General features: G+C 28.1%; 1 protein-coding gene across 1 annotated transcript in view; it reads left to right on the plus strand.

Annotated features, from left to right (window-relative positions):
- The first annotated feature begins 1,234 nt into the window (after positions 1-1,234).
- Ube4B (Ubiquitination factor E4B) overlaps positions 1,235-20,350 on the plus strand; it is a 118,969-nt gene continuing 99,853 nt past the window's right edge. The window contains exons 1-5 of the mRNA XM_075362502.1: positions 1,235-1,426; positions 9,618-9,765; positions 11,372-11,559; positions 16,045-16,215; positions 19,566-19,790. Of these exons, the coding sequence (XP_075218617.1) occupies positions 1,403-1,426; positions 9,618-9,765; positions 11,372-11,559; positions 16,045-16,215; positions 19,566-19,790 (756 nt within the window). The 5' untranslated portion in view covers positions 1,235-1,402. The remainder of the gene's footprint in view (positions 1,427-9,617; positions 9,766-11,371; positions 11,560-16,044; positions 16,216-19,565; positions 19,791-20,350) is intronic.

The following is a 20,350-nucleotide window of genomic DNA, read 5'->3' on the forward strand; positions in this document are numbered from 1 at the left end:
CAAGAACATTTTCATTAAAATTATAAAAATCATGTCAACCAGTGTTTTCAGATTTAACCACCAAAAGTTATAATGATGATAATTTTTATATATTTTAAATGGGGTGGGGAGACAATTTTTAATTTGAATGATTTTCGGCTGTTAATAGATAACAACAGGATCTTATGAGATTATAAATTAAAATTTAAAAAACAGTTAAGTCAAGTTTAAGTTTGAAATGTTGTTAAAATTGGGCAGCATTCAGTAGTTGAAAAAATTGCACATTTTCATAAAGAATCGATTTTCCTGAACCAGAATGTAGTTAAAACTTTCCTCAGAACCATTAATTGTACTTTTTTTTCAATCAATATTCAATTTTCCAATTTTAAATAAGTTTAAAACAATACAATTATAAAATGCATTATAATTTTTATTGAACAGTACTTAGTTACCTACATTAATACAATTTTATTTCTAGTAATCTTCTGAAGACAAAATTCGGCGAGTAGCAAAATAAGAATTCAACATTGTATGGTAACTATAAAACGTGGTTTGAATCAGATTATACATTTATTTTAATTAGTACTAGATACCAAATAAACTATTCGAAAATAACAAATTGAGGTCGAAAATGAACAGGCAATCAAACTTGGAGGTTGATATACAAAGAAATAATAATTAAATTACTATTTATAAAAACAACTGGATCAGAATAAGACGCAAAATAAAACCAGGCGTTTATTTTTAACCGTAAACACCCCCGCCATAGCTATTTAGTGTTTCAGCTGACCGGATGTATATTGTTGCATTAAAACAGATGATTTGCAATTCGCCAACACATTAGAAGAAGACTTAAACATTATCATATCACTAAAACAATCATATGGACGTTTAAAAGTATTATACATTTCAAGAGATTCTATCTTTATTCCCTGCTGTAAGAAGAGCTATAACTATTAAAAAAAACAAATGACTGTAAACAATTTTATATTAATAATGCCAAAAGAATTATAATCCATTTTGTATTGTAAATGGGACAATCATGTTAAACTGTGCGAGTAATTACTAAAAATAAATATGTATAATGAAGCCTACCTTACTAAGTATTTCTGGTCAATTTTGTTTAATGAAATTTTGATATCGATTCCGTGTCATGATGAATCAATTTTAGGAAAACGTTATTCTGATCCCTCAAACAGCTGCTCTTGACGTCACTCAAGTTGCTAAACATTGTACCTAGGGTGACTGACATTTTTGTTTCTTTCAGGGCATTACACTAAGACAAAGTTTAAGTTTTTTGTGTACGTGGACAAATAATTTTTCAGTCTGTAAATTGTCGTTTCAAACTTGTGACTTTTACATTTTTGTATTGTTGAAATCGAATTCTACGTTAGAAAACATCAGCATCTGCAACACATGAACAATGAGCGAACTTAGTCAGGAAGAGGTAGAGTATGCGATTTTTATACTTTTTTTGTTATGTTCATTCGTTTTCTTATTTTATCACAGTAATTTTTTAAAAATAAAACCGTTTTAAAATAATTAGTCATTCATGAAATTTAACTTTTATAAATGACATTTTTGTTTTAAATGTTTATAGCATTTTTATTAATTTTTAAAATATAGCTGTCAATATTTTTTTTGCAAAAAATAGATTTTTCGTAACTTCAGACTAATCACTGTGCTCGCACATTTAGGAACTGAAATACTTGTCATTATCTCTAACATTTTCTTGATTCATGTTGATTTAACATATAATCATCCTTTAAAGTTGAAAACATTTGATCGCAAGCAACAAATTGCCCATAAGATTACCATAATTGGAAACCTGAATACGTGTGATTACCTTAATTTATGGTTCGTGAATAGTATAAACAAAGAGTTTACAGCTTAAGTTCATAATCTAATGATTACCAAAAATATTTATAAGCACTTTTATTGCTGTAAATGGTAAACTGTATTTTAGGTTATTATAGATGTATTGTCACTTTGTTGGTGTTTCATACAAAAAGTTGCTTTCCAAAAATCTGAAATATAGGTTTCTTATTTTGTATTTGGCCCATTTAGTTAGAGTTTTCAGCAATTTAAATCTTACTCTACAGAAATGTTTGTTTTGGAAAGTAACAAAAAAGTTGGAAGCAATTGTTCCCTATATATTTTTAATTATGGAATTAATTTATTTGAAAAAAGTAGAAATTTGATAAATTCTTGCTTGAGATGTCTATTAATATAAAATCTTAATTGATGTATTGTTTGTCATTATTTTAACTGAAGTGTTTACTGAATGTTATTTAAAAAAAAATTAATCTGATAGTAGTGAAATATTACTGTGTATCTTGAGTTAAGTAAAAGTTCTACTTAGGAAAATTCAGGTATTAACTTTTTATTGTTGCTGGAACGATATTGAATGTAGTTGAAGAAGACTTGTCAGTTTATGAAACTAAACATTGCTCAAATTTTGGAGTTAATACCTTTTGTGATGTTTTTAGTTCAGATTGATAAATACAAATCATATGATTGATTATTGCACTTCCTATTGATTTAGGTCCCTAAAGGGTAGATATTTTCTGTTTCAAATTAAAATTACGTATGACCGATCTCATGCTTGATTTTTATCAGTGTCATACGTGAACGTATTATTTTTCATAGAGGCTTTTTTTAGATGCTTGTTAATAATTTTTTTTAAGAGGGTATTTACTTTAATGTCCAGATTGTAAAACTTGATGAAGCTTTTGCATTTAGTTGTACATGTAAGAACATTGAGATGTATGTCTGTTTTAAATTTGTTATAGAATGAAAACTGAATTAGTATTTTCAGTGTAGGCCTTGTACTTCTTTGTTGGAATCATACTGATAATTCGCATTTAACATAAATTTATTTTTATTTGCTTCCTTTTGTGTTTTTAATTTGAATCTTTTATTTCATTCTTTGGTACTTATGTATTAATGCCACCGCAGCTACAGCTTTATTTAAAAACAAAGTAGTCAATCGGATTTCGGTGGAAAATGAGCCGATATAGAATTTAACATAGATTCAAAACAGTCTCTTTATTAATTTTAATAAATGGTTATTTATATTTATTTATTTTATAAATTTTAACCAAACTTAACCTACGCTCGCTTCACGCGCTAACCTTGACTAATTAACACTATAATTTTTTGAGTATTTATTTAATAAATTCAGTAATTATTGCAATTATTTATTATTTAAATAATCAAAACACTCCTGTTAATTAGTCAAGGTTATTTAAATAATCAGAACACTTTGTTTTTAAATAAGGCTGTAGCTGCGGTGGCGTTAATAAGTACCCATTCTTTTAAATAATCATTTATAAATATTTTTTATGATGGATTCTTGTTGCAACTGATGTTTTATTTTCAGCCCCCATTTTTTATGTCCTTTAAACTAAAAATAATGGGATATAAATTAATTTTTGCTTTTCCATTTTGTGATAATATTTTATTGATATTTTATTCATGATGTGTCACTTGATTATTTTAAACATAATAAATATCTTGTTAATATTTTTGAATTCTTTTTTTGGATTAATTAACCCATCAAATTGAAATTATTTTGTACATACTTTTTGTTTAGTTAATTTTTAACCCTGTTTTCACCAGCTATTCAAAGATTTAAAATTGATTTTTTCATTCTAATTGCAACTTTTTGCATTGTTTAATAGTACCTCTGCTAAAAATATTTGTTCTGATACTGTTCTACTTTTTATTCAATCTTTCTGGCACGTATGTTTATTTTTATAGTTTTGTTATTAGAGTTGGTAATTTTGATTTGACTGTTATTACGTGTAACATAATGTTATTGCATAATTATATGGTTCTGATTTTGTTTTGAAATTTGTAATAAAAAAGAAAATGTAGCAGCAGCTTGTGTGTAAGATGATCAGTTTGAATATCTCCAAAAAAGGTTCTGAAGAATATTTGTAAACTTGTTTCATGCTAAGTTGCAGTTTAATGCATTTTACAGTTGAATACTAAAAATTAATAGTTAAATTTTTGTAGATTTACAGGTGTTGCTAATCTACAGTCTAGTAAACAAGGACCACTTCATTGGCATTGTAAAATTATATTTTAATGCAGTTTATATGATCAGTTCTTTTAGTAATTTTGAATGAATAATTACGTATAATAATGTTTTTGGATTCACTGATGTCTTTATATCATTATATATTACTTTCTTTTTTTTTTGTCAAACCAGTCATTTGACTGGTTTGATGCAGCTCTCCAAGATTCCCTATCTAGTGCTAGTCGTTTCATTTCAGTATACCCCCTACATCCCTAACAATTTGTTTTACATATTCCAAATGTGGCCTGCCTACACAATATTTTCCTTCTACCTGTCCTTCCAATATTAAAGCGACTATTCCAGGATGCCTTAGTATGTGGCCTATAAGTCTGTCTCTTCTTTTAACTATATTTTTCCAAATGCTTCTTTCTTTATATATTACAGGAACATTATTAAAAAAACGGCACAATCTACAGCACACAATACACATTCTTCAAGCATGTCTTATAATTTAAAAAAATAAACCACCAGCACAAACAACAATTTAGTGTAAAAACAGCCGTACAGATTACTGAGGATGGTCACAAAAAGCTGTGAAATAAGTTTTTAAAAATTTCTATACAATTTAATTTAGTTAATCATTGCAAAAATCATAAATTGAAAACCTACCGTGAAAAACTTATACTGCTTAATAAAATATGTTTTTTTCTTTCTATTTCACTACTGTAGTAAGTTTCAGTAAAATACTTATTACCGTGTACCTAAATCATGCAAAGTAATGAAAAAAAAGTTAACAATGTGATAGAAAATGTAAATGAAGCTCTTAGTATTATAGTTAAAAAGCAAGAGTCTAATGAGGTTTTGTTTGTTTTTATTTTAAAGTAAATTATTATCATTATTTGTGTGTACATTTTTTTATGCAATGATTTTTGTAAATTTGTGGTTCTTCTTGTTTACTTTTATCTTTTAATGTCTGTTACTTATAAATTGTTATTGTTTTTTAGAGTTATTTTTAGTTAATATTTCTCTTCTAATTTTATCCTTTTTTTGTGGATGTTGAGTGTTTACAATTGCAAATTTGAGTAAATATTTTTATTTATACAGTTACTGGCCATGAAAGTTTTTAGAATTGTAAATAATCAAGCACTGGCACAAAGTCAGAGGCCATTGCTATATCTTTTGTCTGTTTTTGTTATAGGATTTTTGTCTCATTTACTTAAGTCAGTTCATTTTAATTCAAAAGAAAAATTAGGTATAAATAATATTAATTTTTATTTTCTAACTGTTAATTATATTGCATTAAACATTTTATTTAAAATTAGATTTACTAAAATTAGAATTAGTCCTCTCATTTGTTAGAAAACTTTCACTTGGAAAAGTATTATGAGATTTTACATTCTTTGTTTAAAAATTGTAAGAGTGCTTTTATCTTTTTTCCATTGTCTTTTTGTGATTTTTTTTTAGGTTTTATGTGTAACAAAATATTCCATTTTGAATCGGGGAGTGACTGCATGGTAGGAATTATGTTAATTAGGTGATATTATATATTTTGAAAATTTAAAAAACTTTTTGAATAGTTTTAACTTAAGTCAGAAACAAGCATTAGATAAATTGGTTGTAAATAAGCAGTAGGTAAATTAGTTCATGAAGAATTTAAAGTTTTCAGTTCATTTTAGCAATGATTTTCTATATGTTTTGTTATCAATATAGCTCCACAGTTGTTGATTATGATTATTTCTCTAATACATGCCATTTCATTTTTCAAAAGCAAAAATTATTTTGTCAGGCCACTGTAGTTTGTGGTCTAGGATTCCATTTAACTGCTAAAATGAAGCAAAGTTATATATTTTTCCATTCATTAGTGAAATATATCGTTGCATATCAGTATACACAGCTCACTAACATGAAGATGATATTCAGCCCTATAAGTGATATGTTACACTGAGATTAAATTACCATTGAAAATTATAAAACAAAAAACACTATGAAGTATGCACTGTGGTACCATTGCAGAAATATTTGTGACTACATTTTTACCATTTTAATTTTTGTACCTACATATGAAGATATTTTACTACAAAATTTATAAAAGCACGTGTGTGATATTTTAAGTACAATTGAATCACAAGATTTTTTCAGATCTTTTTTTGCTTTTTTCAATTTGCACAGATAATTCACAAGATGCACTTATGAAGACTATTTTGTTTGATGAATAAAGAAAACACGGCAGTAATCTTAAGAGGGAATCTTAATTGGATTTAGGAACAAGAAATAGAATTCAGATTTTATTGTATTACTATTATTTAGGGCTTTAACTAAAGGTTTAGCTAAATTTTAATTGAATTCCAATTCCAATTAAAATTTTTCAATAATTGATGTCTGGTATTCACCAATTATTAGATTTTCTAATAATTTTTTTAAGACTGTCAGACAGTCTTGCAAATAAAAAAGAAGTTGGAGTCATTTGTGAAAAATACAAGCGAGAAAACCATTCTTATGTCTTTATCGGTAATGGATGTGATAATGCCATTTTCAAATAATTATTGGATCCGTATCTTCAATTAGTGATATATATTCATGAAAGGGTCAAATTATTATGAGTAATTGAAGTAATGTCATCTGAGGGATGGTTAATGTAGGAACATTATTTTATCACTAAATGTGTTATTATTTTCTGATGGCATTATTTAATTTAGGAAATATAAAATTAGAAAAAAGTGACTTTTAAATAAATCTGGTTTCCAGTACTGACTGCCAGCATCTATCAGCACTGAGAAGCTTGAAGTAATGTGTCATTCATTTGGTTAGTTGTACTCATTTACAGAGAAAGCTAGTTCAGATGCAAAAGGGGATACAATAATTCCAAATCAGCAAACTATAATATAACATTTCACATGTATTAAACAATCCAATACTTTTATTTCCATTTTCATACTGATTTCTGTAACCATTACCATAACCTCTAAACTAAAAACAATTGCTTGTATATCGTTTACTGTGTGAATGCTTGTAATCAAGAAAAATTGATAGTAAGCACTGGTTATCAGTCCCGATTGTTGCTGCTAGCCAGTAGTGGAAACCAGCTTAGAACAGTAACACCCTAAAAACTGAAACAAGTATATGAACTTGAAAAAAGGTAATGCAGCTTAAACAGTTATACAAAAAAAATAAGTTTTATTGCTGACAAGGATTCAAAGTGTTCATTGGAGTTTGAGAGCATCATCATGAGTGCATACTAATAATGGTAAAGTAGTATTATTTTTCCCGCATAAAAGATGATGTTATTAGGTTAAAAATATTTAATCCAAATTATACTACCTTTTCTTCCTTGCAAAGAAAAATATCTATTGATTGGAGCTTTCAGCAGTTAAAGTTTTTTTTAAATTTTGGGTGCTACCCCAAAGCTTTGGGAAAAAATTTCTTTAGATTTTAAAACCAATAATAAATTTGTTAATATTTGTAATATTTTGAATTGCTGTTTTTTTCTTCTACTGCTTGTAATTTAAACAGCTTTGTATATTTCTAACATGTAGAAAGTTTTTGAAATCTTAAAATTCATGGCTGCAGATCTTGATAAAACATACCTTAACCATACCTTGATAGTATGTAATAGGTACAAAAAATAAATTGATGAAAATTTATATACATGTTGTTATGGTGTAAGTGCACACTAAAGAAGGATTTTTTGAAATTACGAGTTTATAGGGTAAAATGGAGTAAAAATAAAATTTAATATTTTTTTTAATTTCTCAGTAACAAATGAAGATAATTTGATTTTTTATGTGTGTAATTTTCATGTGAGTAAAAACCAAATTTTAGGTATTTTTAAATTCATGACAACTTCAAAGTAAATTCCCACTAGGCAATGGATTATTCCAACAAGATTTGGTACCAAACTTTGTTCCAAACTTTTAGATATGATGTGGTCCTTTAGACCACCAATTGGGGAGCCGATTGGTAATGTATGATACGTTTTTACTATTCCTTTGTTAGTTCCTGTTTAGATTATGGTTGTGTTACCTACTCTTCAGCTTGTCAAACTGTGGTTAAAGTGCTGGATGGTGTACATCATGCTTTCGTTCGGCTTGCTACAGGCGCGTTTGTCAAGCCCTGTCACAAGCTTACTTGTAGACTGTGGTGAACCATTACTTTGAGATAGAAGAGACCAGCTTTTATTATCTTATTTTGCTCATCTCAAAGGACAGCCAAATCACCCGGCTTTTGACTCAGTCCTTAGAAATCCTAATTTAGGAAAGTATGAGGACTGTCCACGTTGTACTGCACCTGTAGGTGTCTGTACCCAACGTCTGCTGCAGCATATAAATGTTGATGCACCATCATTCTTTCCATCGTATCCATGCTCATATCCTCTGTGGGTAATAAACCTTATAAATTTTACTTTTGACCTTACGGCATACAATAAACAGACAACATTACCTACTGTCTTCCAGCAAATGTTTCAGTGTGTTCTCTCCAAGATGAACCTAGAAGCGGTGGTATACACTGATGGATCGAAACAAAACGATACCATTGGTTGTGCGTTTGTTGTCAATGAAAGAACTTATATGTTTGGTCTACCCAGTATTACAAGTATGTTAACCACTGAACTATATGCTATAAATAAGGCTCTAAATATCATTAACCCTAAATATAGAAACATTCTTATTAGATTTAGCACCATATAGATTTGGCACCATGTCATACTACCAAAAAGGTGGAAAAAATTTTCGAAGAATGAAACATTAAAGTGCTCCTGTGGTCAGATAACTCCTTAGACATAAACACAATTCAAAATTTTTGGGCAGTAGTCAAAAAACAACTTCAAAATGATTTGTACCATAAAATTGACCTCATTAAAGCAGTAATATCGGTATGGTTTTTATGATAAAGAAATAAAAAAAAAATGTATTACATTTGTTGAATCAATGCCAGATCATGTACATGAAGTGATTAAGAATAAATAACATACTAATTACCAGATATTCACAAATTGTGAAGGTTATGAGTTTTTCTAAATAAAGTTCTTTTTATTAAATATCATCTGTGTTCGTATTAATTTATATGCTATTGTGTATGATGGTCTATACTTTTATGTTTAAAATTAATTTAATTGTAGTTGTTGTGAATACTCTTGTCACTAAAATTTGTTCTTGAGGATTATTAGTATTCTTCTATTAGGCACTTAATTCATGTAGTCATTGTTCAAATGTACATGTACACAATTTAAACACATCTTAGTAGAGAAATACGCTTTAATGTTTTTACATATGAGTAGTAAATGCAATTAGTGAATTACTTTATTAATGCACTTTAAAATTATTTTTACTTGTTCTCTTATACAAGCAACAAATATTTTGGATATATTGCAAAGACAAACTAACCACAGCATTTATAGATTTAGTTTTTAAATCGATGCTAATAATCACTAGCCTCAAAAAATATCTAAAATTGTGTACAATCTCTGGAATCCAACATTGGTGTAGATTATTGAAAGTTAAGTATTTCTTTATAATCTAAACAATCAATTTTGTTGATTAAGTGTAATATTTTTTTTTTGTAAATTTTGAAGTTATTTATGTATACCTCATCATTCTAGATGCTATTCTGATTTTAGATTCGGAGACGTAGATTGGCTCGTCTGGCAGCTTTAGACACCAGTCAACCCTCTACCTCTGGTTCTGCACTATCACCATCTGCATCTACTTCTTCTATGATCTCACCATCGTCTTCACCTTGTTCTCTAACTCCAGGTCCTACAAGGGGTGAGCTTATGTCTGCTAGAAAACAATTAGAATTTTTTTAAATGTACAGGTTTTTTTCCCTCTTACATGGCAGACCTGTTATTGAAAACTGATTTACTGTTTTTGCTCATAACTTCCTCTTTTCCCCGTAAAGTATAACCAGCTAAATTAGCAATCCTTCATCTCTGCATAAAACATATCAATAATGAATATTAAACGTTTTTAAAATAAAAAATTTTAGGTCCAAAATAGTGATGGCATCTCAGATAAATCCATTGTATGTAAACAATATTGTGATGACAAAAATTTAATAAAGGATTATAGGAAACTATTTTTGGTCAAAATGCATAAAGTGTTTTTAAAAAGTCTTTGAAAAAATTTATGTACTCATAAGAAATTATTAATAACTTGTAATTAATTGTCTGTAGTAGATTATTCTGGTGTTACATGAATGATTTTAAGAGTATCATTCTTTGTTCTCAAGATTAAATGATCTCAAGACTTCTTAAACAGAGAATTAATCTTGAGAATATCTTAAATGTTCTCAAGATTAATGAAAGCTAGATTGTAATGTCTATTAACAATGTGGTATTATTTACTAATATGACAGTGTTACAGTGTCTCTGAACTTGGAATTTATTGCTCGCTGACTGATCTTTGTTTATTCATATATTATAAAAAAAAAGAATTACTTTTTTAATGAAGATTAGTACTAAAGGAATGCCTCTAGATACCTCAACTGCCTTTAATTTGTTTTTGCCTTTTTTTAAGAATCTTTTAAAAGTAACTTTTATAATACGTGAAATATTATTTAACAGCACATAAAAAATTATGTTTTCTTTCTCCTTCTTGACTTTTTTTATTCATTATTTCAATTTTATTCCTATTTTTTATATACAGTTTTTGTATTATGTTTATGTGTTTCTAAAGTTGTGTTGTTCAAAATTTTATTGAATTATATTTGTTTACATTTAAACGTGCAATAATGTGTAGTAGCACTGTTATGTTTGTGTTAATTTTTATTGTTGTTATATTCCAACTATTAAAACTGTTAAACAAAATTTATTACCTTGGTCTTACACTATCTATTACCTTTATATTACACTATCCTCACTGTAGGCTATAAAAGTTGCATTACTTGTTTTTTGTAAAACAATTGTTTAGCAATATGAATAATGTTGACAGATGATTTTTGTCATTTATAATATTTATTTACTAATGCTTTATCTTGCTGTTTAAAAACATTTAAAAAATACATTTATTACTGAATAAATAATAATAGACACTTTTGTTAAACCTTAAGCTGAAGTAGTCAATAGAACTATAAAAAAAAAAATTATAGTGGCTGTTACACATGATCTATAGAAAATCATTAATGAAATAATAAAACAAAAATCATTGTTACATAATTTTTAGTCTATAGTTTTAATAATTCAGCATTCTTATTTGGTGTAAATTTTTACTTGTTAATTATTTTTTAATATTCTAACAAAATGTTGATATTTATAGTAAACATTTTTTCAGTTACAGTTTAATCTTTGGTATTTATTTTTTTGTAACTGCCTGTAGTGGGCTGGTTTTGCAAATTAATATTTGACATTATTAATAAACATTTCATATCCTGAAGGACCAGATTTTGGGCTTAGAAGAACTCCACCTCCACAGAAAAGTGATTCCCAGAGTACAGATACATCATCACAGATGGAAGTGGAGGAAAGTAATCAAGAAAAGTCTGGCGCATTATCGTCTCAGGTTGATGTTGATTCTGGAATTGAAAATATGGAAGTAGAGGAAACTAAAGAATCACGTCACAGGGTTAGAAATCTTTTGTTTTCAGTTTTTATATTAATAACTTTCTTAAAACTTACGGTGAATGTTACCTTACATAATCATATACACAGTTTACAAATATTATAACCAACAAAGACATAATCTTGAGCATCAAAAAGCTTGAGTGCTTTTTAAAATTATACTTTATTGGTAAAAGGTGATTTTTAATAATACTTTTTACAAATATTTATTTCTAAGATTATTAAGATTGATTGCTTGTTACCTAATTTTATTTAGTGGTTCTTTTTTTTGGATTCAGTAATTTTAGTTTAAAACAATTATTTTACCCTCAACTCTTTAGAAAGGCACCCATCCGTTTGAATAGGATGGGTGCCTAACAATAACAACAAAATAGCATATTTTATTGTTATTATATTCAAGTCATGATATCCAAAATGAAATCTCAATTAATTAAACAATGGGTTGTATGATTTTCCATTTTGGATCTCGCTTGGATGATTTTCTAATTCTAACTGATGCCATGCGCGATCCCATTGTCTTTTTTTTTTACATACTCATATTCTGTGTGTTTCAACTTTGGAAATTATTTTGTTTTCATCATTGTAATGTTCTTCTTCAAAAGAGTTTTATTTGACATCAAAGTTAATATTTTTACGACCTATATTAATGAAAAATATTGTTTTAATTTATGTAAATTTGGCACTTATGTGTTGGCCAACCTGATAATCATAATCATTTTTTATTTTTTTTTTTATTTTAAGTTTACTTTTTTTCTTACATTTCATTCTCAGTTTAATACAAGACATTTTCCAAAGACATTCATGATAAAACTACTGTCAGTGACTAAGGAATTATGTCCAAATATTTAAAGCCCAAATTGTAATTAAAGCTCCATCTGAAGCTGGTGTAAAAACATTTACCAGAAGAGATTAGCATTTTTCAATATTGAGTTCCACATAACATATCCCAGTCTGTTGAATCACTTGATCTTTTCAAAACCATGACATGGACTGGTACTTCAGCATAGGTATAACCAACTAGAAAAGGATGTAAAAGTATGTAGAGGAAGAGACAGCATGACATTACTCAATTGGTTTTAAAACTGTTTATTTAAGTGATGTCCACAGGTTTATGGAGGGAACTTAGATTGGTTATGCTTCTGAAGAGTGAAGGCTCCTCAGTTATTCACTTAATCTTGTTATTCTTAAGTTAATCTTGTTAATTTCAAGACAGTTTTATTGCATACATGAGTCAGAAACTCTTTGTTGTCCTGGTTTAGCAGTTGGCATTAAAGGTTAAATAAAATGTGATATGTATGTAACGCTCTAGTATACTAGAGAGATTTGGGCTGACTGTCAGTTGACAAAAGGCTATCTTTCAGGTCTGACAGTTGTTATTGGCATGCCAGGAGATAACAGAATTTTGTTGTTTTCTATGTAAATGTTGTTGGTAAGGAATATCATACAAAGAATTAATCAGTATAAGGAAAAAATAACTTTATAGAAAGAATATTCTTTTGTTAATGTGTCTATACTTTTCGTGTAAAGTCTACCTTTCATCAGTCTAATGAAAATATCAATAAACTGGTTCAATAAAATATTTTTGCACATTAGCTTTCATTACTGATTTTAGGAACACCATTATGTGTTCTAAATATAAAAGATCCTCAAATAATCTGATGTCAATTAACAGTACAACAGTCACTTTGCTGAGCAGCATCTTTGGTATAGTTCCTAAGGGTAGTTCTCTGCCCATCAGTGACAGTCTGCTTGCTTTCATTGTTCAGATGAAAATGGGCTTTACTAGACATTACAAATGATTATATATTGCTTGATTAAACAATTTGGATTATTTTTATTCAATGCTGCAAACTCTCAAAATAGCGTGGTGCTTAACCTCTCTATATCCCCCTCCACCACCTTCTCTCTCACTCTCTCTTGTGAATGAACAACCTGATTTTTATATGGATGAAGTTTTAACTCTCCATGCAGAATATAGTGCAGTGTTTGATGATTTTTCACTCAGAATTCTTTCAGACAAAACTGATTGACATGAAATTTGAACAGTAATTAGGGAATAGTTCATGGAACAATTTTGTCGGGAATTGCATAGTGCCAATGTATGCTTTTACTCTAGGGATAGATGCCACCCCTTCTTGGGGGTGGAAATTATTACATTCAAAATAACTGCAGAAATCAGTGGAGGAATAAATTTTAAGCAAATAATGTTCTTTTTGTAGAGTTATTACGGAGTTATTCAAGATGGAAAATATTGATTTTTCATCCAAACATTGAACGATTTTTCACAAATAACTAATTTGATTTCTATCAAAGAAATTAGTAGCAAAAATTAAGCTTATAAAATAACGAATAGATTGGTTTTTTTTTTAATTTCTGTAGATGCAATACAGAGTTATGCCTCATTGAAGGTAACTTTTTTTTCACCAAAAACTGAAGTAGAATTTTTTTTTTTAAGTAAACATGATTGTTAATTTTAATCACTAGGCTGGTTTGTAAGGTTTTGGATGTGCAATAAATTATAAATTACATTAAAAATTGTAAAAAGTTTATAATTCATTATATATGCACCATTAAAAATTTTAAGCTGTTGAAAACTAATTTTTTTTCGTCATTAAAGTGGATTCTAAGGGTTGCAAAGTTGTAACACATCATAAATTATGTTTCAGAATATGGAACAGTATTTATTCTACACATTTAAATGATTTTCAGCTACAAAACATATATAATTTTAACAATTTTTTTTCATAAGGGGTCGTTATTAAGGGTTGAAACGTTAGTATAAATCATAAATTATATTATAAACAGTAAAGGAATTTTTATTCATTAAAAATGTGCCATTAAAACATTTCAAACTGTTGAAAAATAATTTTTTTTTAATTTCATCATAAAGGGTGGTTTCTAAGGGTTGAAAATTGGTAAAACGTCATAATTTATATTCCACAACATAAAATAATGTTTATTCTACATATTTATTTAGATGTGATGTCAATCTATGAAACGTTTAAATCTATGGGTTTTGAATTTTTTTAATAAGGGGTAATTTTCTCTCCCAAAAAACAAAAAGCGCACATCAGGAACATATAACTTTTGAAGCAGAGGGTTAGATAAGCTTAATTACAAATTTTCATGAAAATCGATGTTGTTTGAAAGAATTCTGAGGTAATACTTTATTTTTACTGTCAAACACTGGACTAATATGGCAAAGACATGGAGAAGATATACCAAATGTCATGTCATGGCGTCGAACAGATTTTTATCAGGAATCGGGGATTTTTAACAGGGATTTCAACAGAGATCGCAACAGATTTTGAATGACAGCAGCTTGGATATGGTTAACATTTTCAGATGTACCACAGGCTGTGATACATGACAACTAATTTTGCACTGACCCTCCATGCAATTTTGTAACCCACTTAAACATTTTTCTGAAAGGCATGTCTCTCATATTAAATTGTCTCTGAAATTCATGCTGAGCAGCTGCAATGGACTTTGTTTTATTACAAGTGAATTTATGGCAAACACATGTGATACAGATCAATATTTTGCGATGAATGATTCCAAATAATGCAATTTTCTGGAAATCACTGTACCATTAGTGCTTGTCAACAATGCAGTAATCGGCTGTGAATAAAAAATCCAATTATTTATGCCCCACTTGTATTTTGTTTTGCATGTTAATACGTACGTAACTAGAAAAAAAATTAGTGTCCTCTTTATAATACTTAAAGGAATTGAGTAAATATCTTAGTATAAGATTCATTTATTAAAATTTAATATTAATACTTAGTATTGTAGTTTAATAATGTTCTGTGTGTTTTGTTAATTATGCAGTGACCAAAACGATTTATTTTGGATGTTAAGAATTTAGAAAAAAAAGTTCACCTTGATTTTAGGTTCTAAAATTAAATTGCAATTTTAATACATTGATTTACACCTGAGATGTTCTTTTACTGAGCTGCTTGTTGAAATGTATTTTAACAATTCCAAATACTATTATTAACTTCGTAAATTTAAATTTGTGCTATATAGAGAATTAAAAATCATTTTGTAACTTGTTTATTATTTTTTGTAAAATACATGTAGTGTTTTCCTCAAATTTATAGTTTGTGTTGTTATAAATATTTTTTAAAACAGTTATCTTCTTTGTTGGCAAAGTTATGATCCTGGATAAGATGGTAAACCCTAATCCCATTCTTTCCATATATTGGTGTTCTTGGGAGTAAGATGTTGGAAATTGAAGGAAGTAAAATGAATTAGGGTAAAATGACAATGGCTGAAGTAGCATCTACCATTTCCCAAGCTCACAAAAATTAAACAGTATTGGGTGGATTTTTCACTTACATGCTGTTTGCATTTATTGATGGCTGATGTTCTCTTAGTAAGCATTACTACTTATAAAATCTATAAAACAGTAATTTATGATTATTTATAAAATTTTACTTGATTCTGATAGTCTTGATGATAATGTATGTAATGATTTAAATTACAGACTCTTAGTTCGAGTGGTACTGAAGTAACTGAGGAACAAGTGAATAATGTTGTTTCCAGAGTGCTTTGTGTTTCATGGACACAACAATCTGAATCTGCTACATTTTTACCAGAAACTGCAGCTATTATAAATCAACGTAATCGAGAGGAACAGCCTTCAATAGATATACAAGTATGTATATTTAACTGTTAAAGTATCATTGTGTAAAAAAATAGAATGCATATGCACATTAATTTTTGGTTTACTTTCCAGTAACAAAAACTAGTTTATTCATTTTAGTAGTTTACTAAAAACTTAAGAATTGAAAAGGGATATTACAATTCCAGTTTGTTGGTAACTCAAACATTTATGAAGCTTTTTTCTTCATAACCTCTCCCTTCCTATTTAGTGATCATCACTTACTGTATATTATAAAATGATATTTTCATTTTATCATAGTATGAAAAATTTTATACTGTTATTTTATTTAAATTTTAAAAAGGATTATCTGGTTAGGTGTAACAGTATTGTATAATACCTTATCTGAAAAGTTGTTAACAATATTGTAAGAAGGTGGATGTGGACTATAAGCATATGATTAAATAATTAATAGTATTTCTTAATAATGTAACCTAGATCACCACATACAACTGTTCATTAATACTACATATTTTATTTGAACTAAATAACTCCTTGTGAATATCAGTAGAATGTTTTGCTGATTTGTATATTAAATAAATTCTTGTAAATTTGCAACTCATCAGTGGTGATCACAATATGTTTAAAACACAATAATATAATATGATCACAAATACATAAAATTTCTTATAATAAATATAATGCAGAAGCTTATTTTGAATCTCAAGCTCAAGAATTATTATTTATAGTATGGGCTACAGATAAGCGACAAACCTATTTAAAGACAGATATCTTGTAACTTTTAAAAAGAACTTAAAATAAATTTTGCATTTGATAGTTCATTAGTAAAATATTAACATGATTGGAAAAAATTTAGAAAAGATTAAAAATAGCACTACAGTATTTTAGAGTTAATTCTTGGCATTGTTGATCGACACTATTGCTGTAATAAAATTTACTAATACTCATTTACTGAGTATAAAATGCAGGTTTCATTTAGCTATATTCAGTCATATACTAATGTACATTATCTTTATAGATCACCAAAATCATCCTGCATTGCATCCAGAAATTGTTTCTAATGAAAGAAATTGGCATTGTCAGAAAATGTGAAGCACATGAATTTATTAAAAAATATCAGTATTAATGAATAAGAAGCAATGGACCAAGATTAGAACTGCATGGAACAGTGGGTGACAACCATCAATTTAATTTGAATGTTTTATATTGTATATGAGGTTACCTTACAATCAGGACACAATAATAACATTCAAATTAAATGATTGTTACCCATTGTCCCATGCATTTCCAATCTTGGTCCATTGCTTCTTAGTCTATTTTTTAATACTGAGATTTTTTACCTTAGAAAGGTAACTCTTTACAATGTACAATCTTAGGGTCATTTGTCATCATGTCTTTTGAGTGTCGAAAGCTTGTTCTATTAATTGCCCTGACTAGTAACTACATTATACCAAATAAACTGTACTGATTCCATTTTCCATTTCTGAATTCTACTGTACCTAACATGTTTTTTGGTGAATGAGTTTTAAATTGATGTAGGGTGGTTGTGGTAGTTCCCAATTAAGGACCTATTCACTCAACATTTTCCACTTGATGAGGAATTATGTCAAGTGTTCAGCGATAAATTAAAATTAAATGAAGATCTAATCTTAGATACTTCACTCAAGGACTTGGCTTCTTACTGTAAGTTTTGTCTTAGCTTTAACACTATGAGTAAATGTTCAGGTGCAAAAGTATTATCCCTGACTTTCAGATGCTATTACTTCTTCAGGTAAGTTTATATGCAATCAAATTTTTGCTTTGGAGATCAGCACACAGTAAGTTTAATGTAGGAGTATTATGATGTGATATTTTCTTTTATTTTTTATTTTTATGTTTAATGTGTAAGGTATTATATACAGGACAGTTTTGCAATACTTTCTTTGGCATATTTATTTGTAGACAGGAGTAATTATAGTTAAATTTTCATTTGTAATATCAGGATCACAAAACCATATTTTCCTTATTGAGATTTAAATAAAGTAATCAAGTTAATGTCTGCATTTAATTAATTAAGTAGTAATTTTTTTAATTTGGTGTAAACAGCATAATGTGTTTGTTAAATTAAAAGTGCTGTGGAAATATTGAGCAATGTTAACACCATTCCTTAAAAAAAACTTATGAGTGTTATTGTTAATTTAACAATCATTAAAATCTAGAAAAATAATATTATTTATTAATATGATATTAATATCATATTAAAATTTAGAATGTTATCTTTAATTCGTTGTGCTATTATATGAGTATGTTTAATGAAAAATGAAGGTTTCTGTAATTAAACAAAATCTTTGCAAGACTCTAAAGAGTACTAGATATTGCCACTAAAAGGTTAATGTTGTTATAATAATAATAATAATGTTAATAATAATCTGATTATTAACAAATTAAAAAAAAATCCTAAAAATATTTTAGTATTATAACAAATTTCATTAATTGATTTAAAGAAGTAAAAGCCAAGTGTATATTTTTCCAAACATATGACAATATTAGAGGTAATAAATTGTAATTGCCAAATATGTGGTAGATAATTATAATTATTCCCTTTCACTGAAGGCGCAATAAAAAACGTGCTTATGGTAATAAGTGAAAGTCATATACTGATTTTATTTACCTTCAGCAAACTATAAACTGAATTATATGCACTATACAATACCAATTAAAATATACTTCTGCCAGCATAGAATAATTTTTTCCTTGCATCAAATCCCCATGAAATTAACATTAATTCTAACACGTTTGGTACCACTTGATTACTGTAAATAAAAAAAAAATATAACAATTTTGTTAATTCCAACCATTATAATTTTTTACTACCTGATCTAGTACTAATTTTTTACCTGATTTAGTTGTATCAATATTTAATTTTTTTCTGTCAAAAAACCTGCAATGACCCATGTAGGTTCCTTGGAAGGTATAAAAGCAAATGTGATTTTGTAAGAAGTCTTTCAACAACAAAATTCTAACACTGCTTTCAGCAATAGGAAATCTATATGTAGTTTTCTGTTCAAAATAGAGAATGTATTGAAGAAGCTAAATGTTTAAAGTTGGTTAACTAAAGGCTTAGCCCTGGAACTTTGTAGCTACCAATAAAAAAATTCTAATCTGATAAACATTTTTGAGTATTGCTGCATAATTAGAGATTTCTATTCTGTAGATTATGGTGGCTGTATAGTATGGGCCATGTGAGATTTAAGTTTTTTGTATAAGGTGAGAGTAAATATGTTTGTGGCTTGGTGTTCTGCCAGGTTTCCATTTTGCCTGCAAGAAACTGATTAACTTTAATTTTGTTTGTTTTCAAGATAAAGTTTCTTTTATTTACTTTTAAAAGAGTATCTTTTCTTTAGGATCTTATTAGCCAATCACTGATGGAAGTAATGTGTCAAATAGCATCAGGAGAAAATCCTTTACCATCACCTCTGTCTTGCTCAACACCTGAAGGTATGAATCAAGAGTCTGCTGAAGAAGCTACTCCTGCTCCATCACCTTCTCCCTCTCTTGCAACTGTTAGTTTAACATATCTCACAGATTGTTATTCACGTGTTGCTATTGAAGAACGGAATCATCCAAAGGTAATTAATTAATATAATTTTTGATTGTAAGTGATATTTGATTCTTTATATTGTTTTGTTTTCTGTGCTCACTGCACTACACTGATTTTGTCAAGCAAACAGTTTTCTTCATTATAATTTCAGTTTGATGCATTATTCTGTGGTTTATGTATCTTAATTATAGGTTTACTGATATTTTTATAATGAAGGCTGAAAAATTGCATACAATGAAGAATGCTTATTGAGAAAAATTGATTGAGTGAATAAACATTTCAAAAAAAGGGTGAGTCAATAAAGCATAGTGACAGAATGGCATCCTTTAATTACCTGAATAGAAAAATTGGCAGAACAAATTCAAAATATTTTTGTCTAAGATAAAACTTTTGAGTGTTTGGATATTAGAAGAAATAACAGGGATTGAGAAATGTGGTATAAGATTTCAGTCAACAATTTGAAAAATAAAGAACTGTGGACATATATCTCATTTGTTAATACCAGAAAAAAAGTCAGTGTGATGCTATATTTTTGCTGAAGAATTTGTTGAAGAGGTTGATGAATATACAAATCTTTTGAACTGCATT

Source organism: Lycorma delicatula, chromosome 1 (assembly GCF_047948215.1).
Source record: "Lycorma delicatula isolate Av1 chromosome 1, ASM4794821v1, whole genome shotgun sequence".
NCBI lineage: Eukaryota > Metazoa > Arthropoda > Insecta > Hemiptera > Fulgoridae > Lycorma > Lycorma delicatula.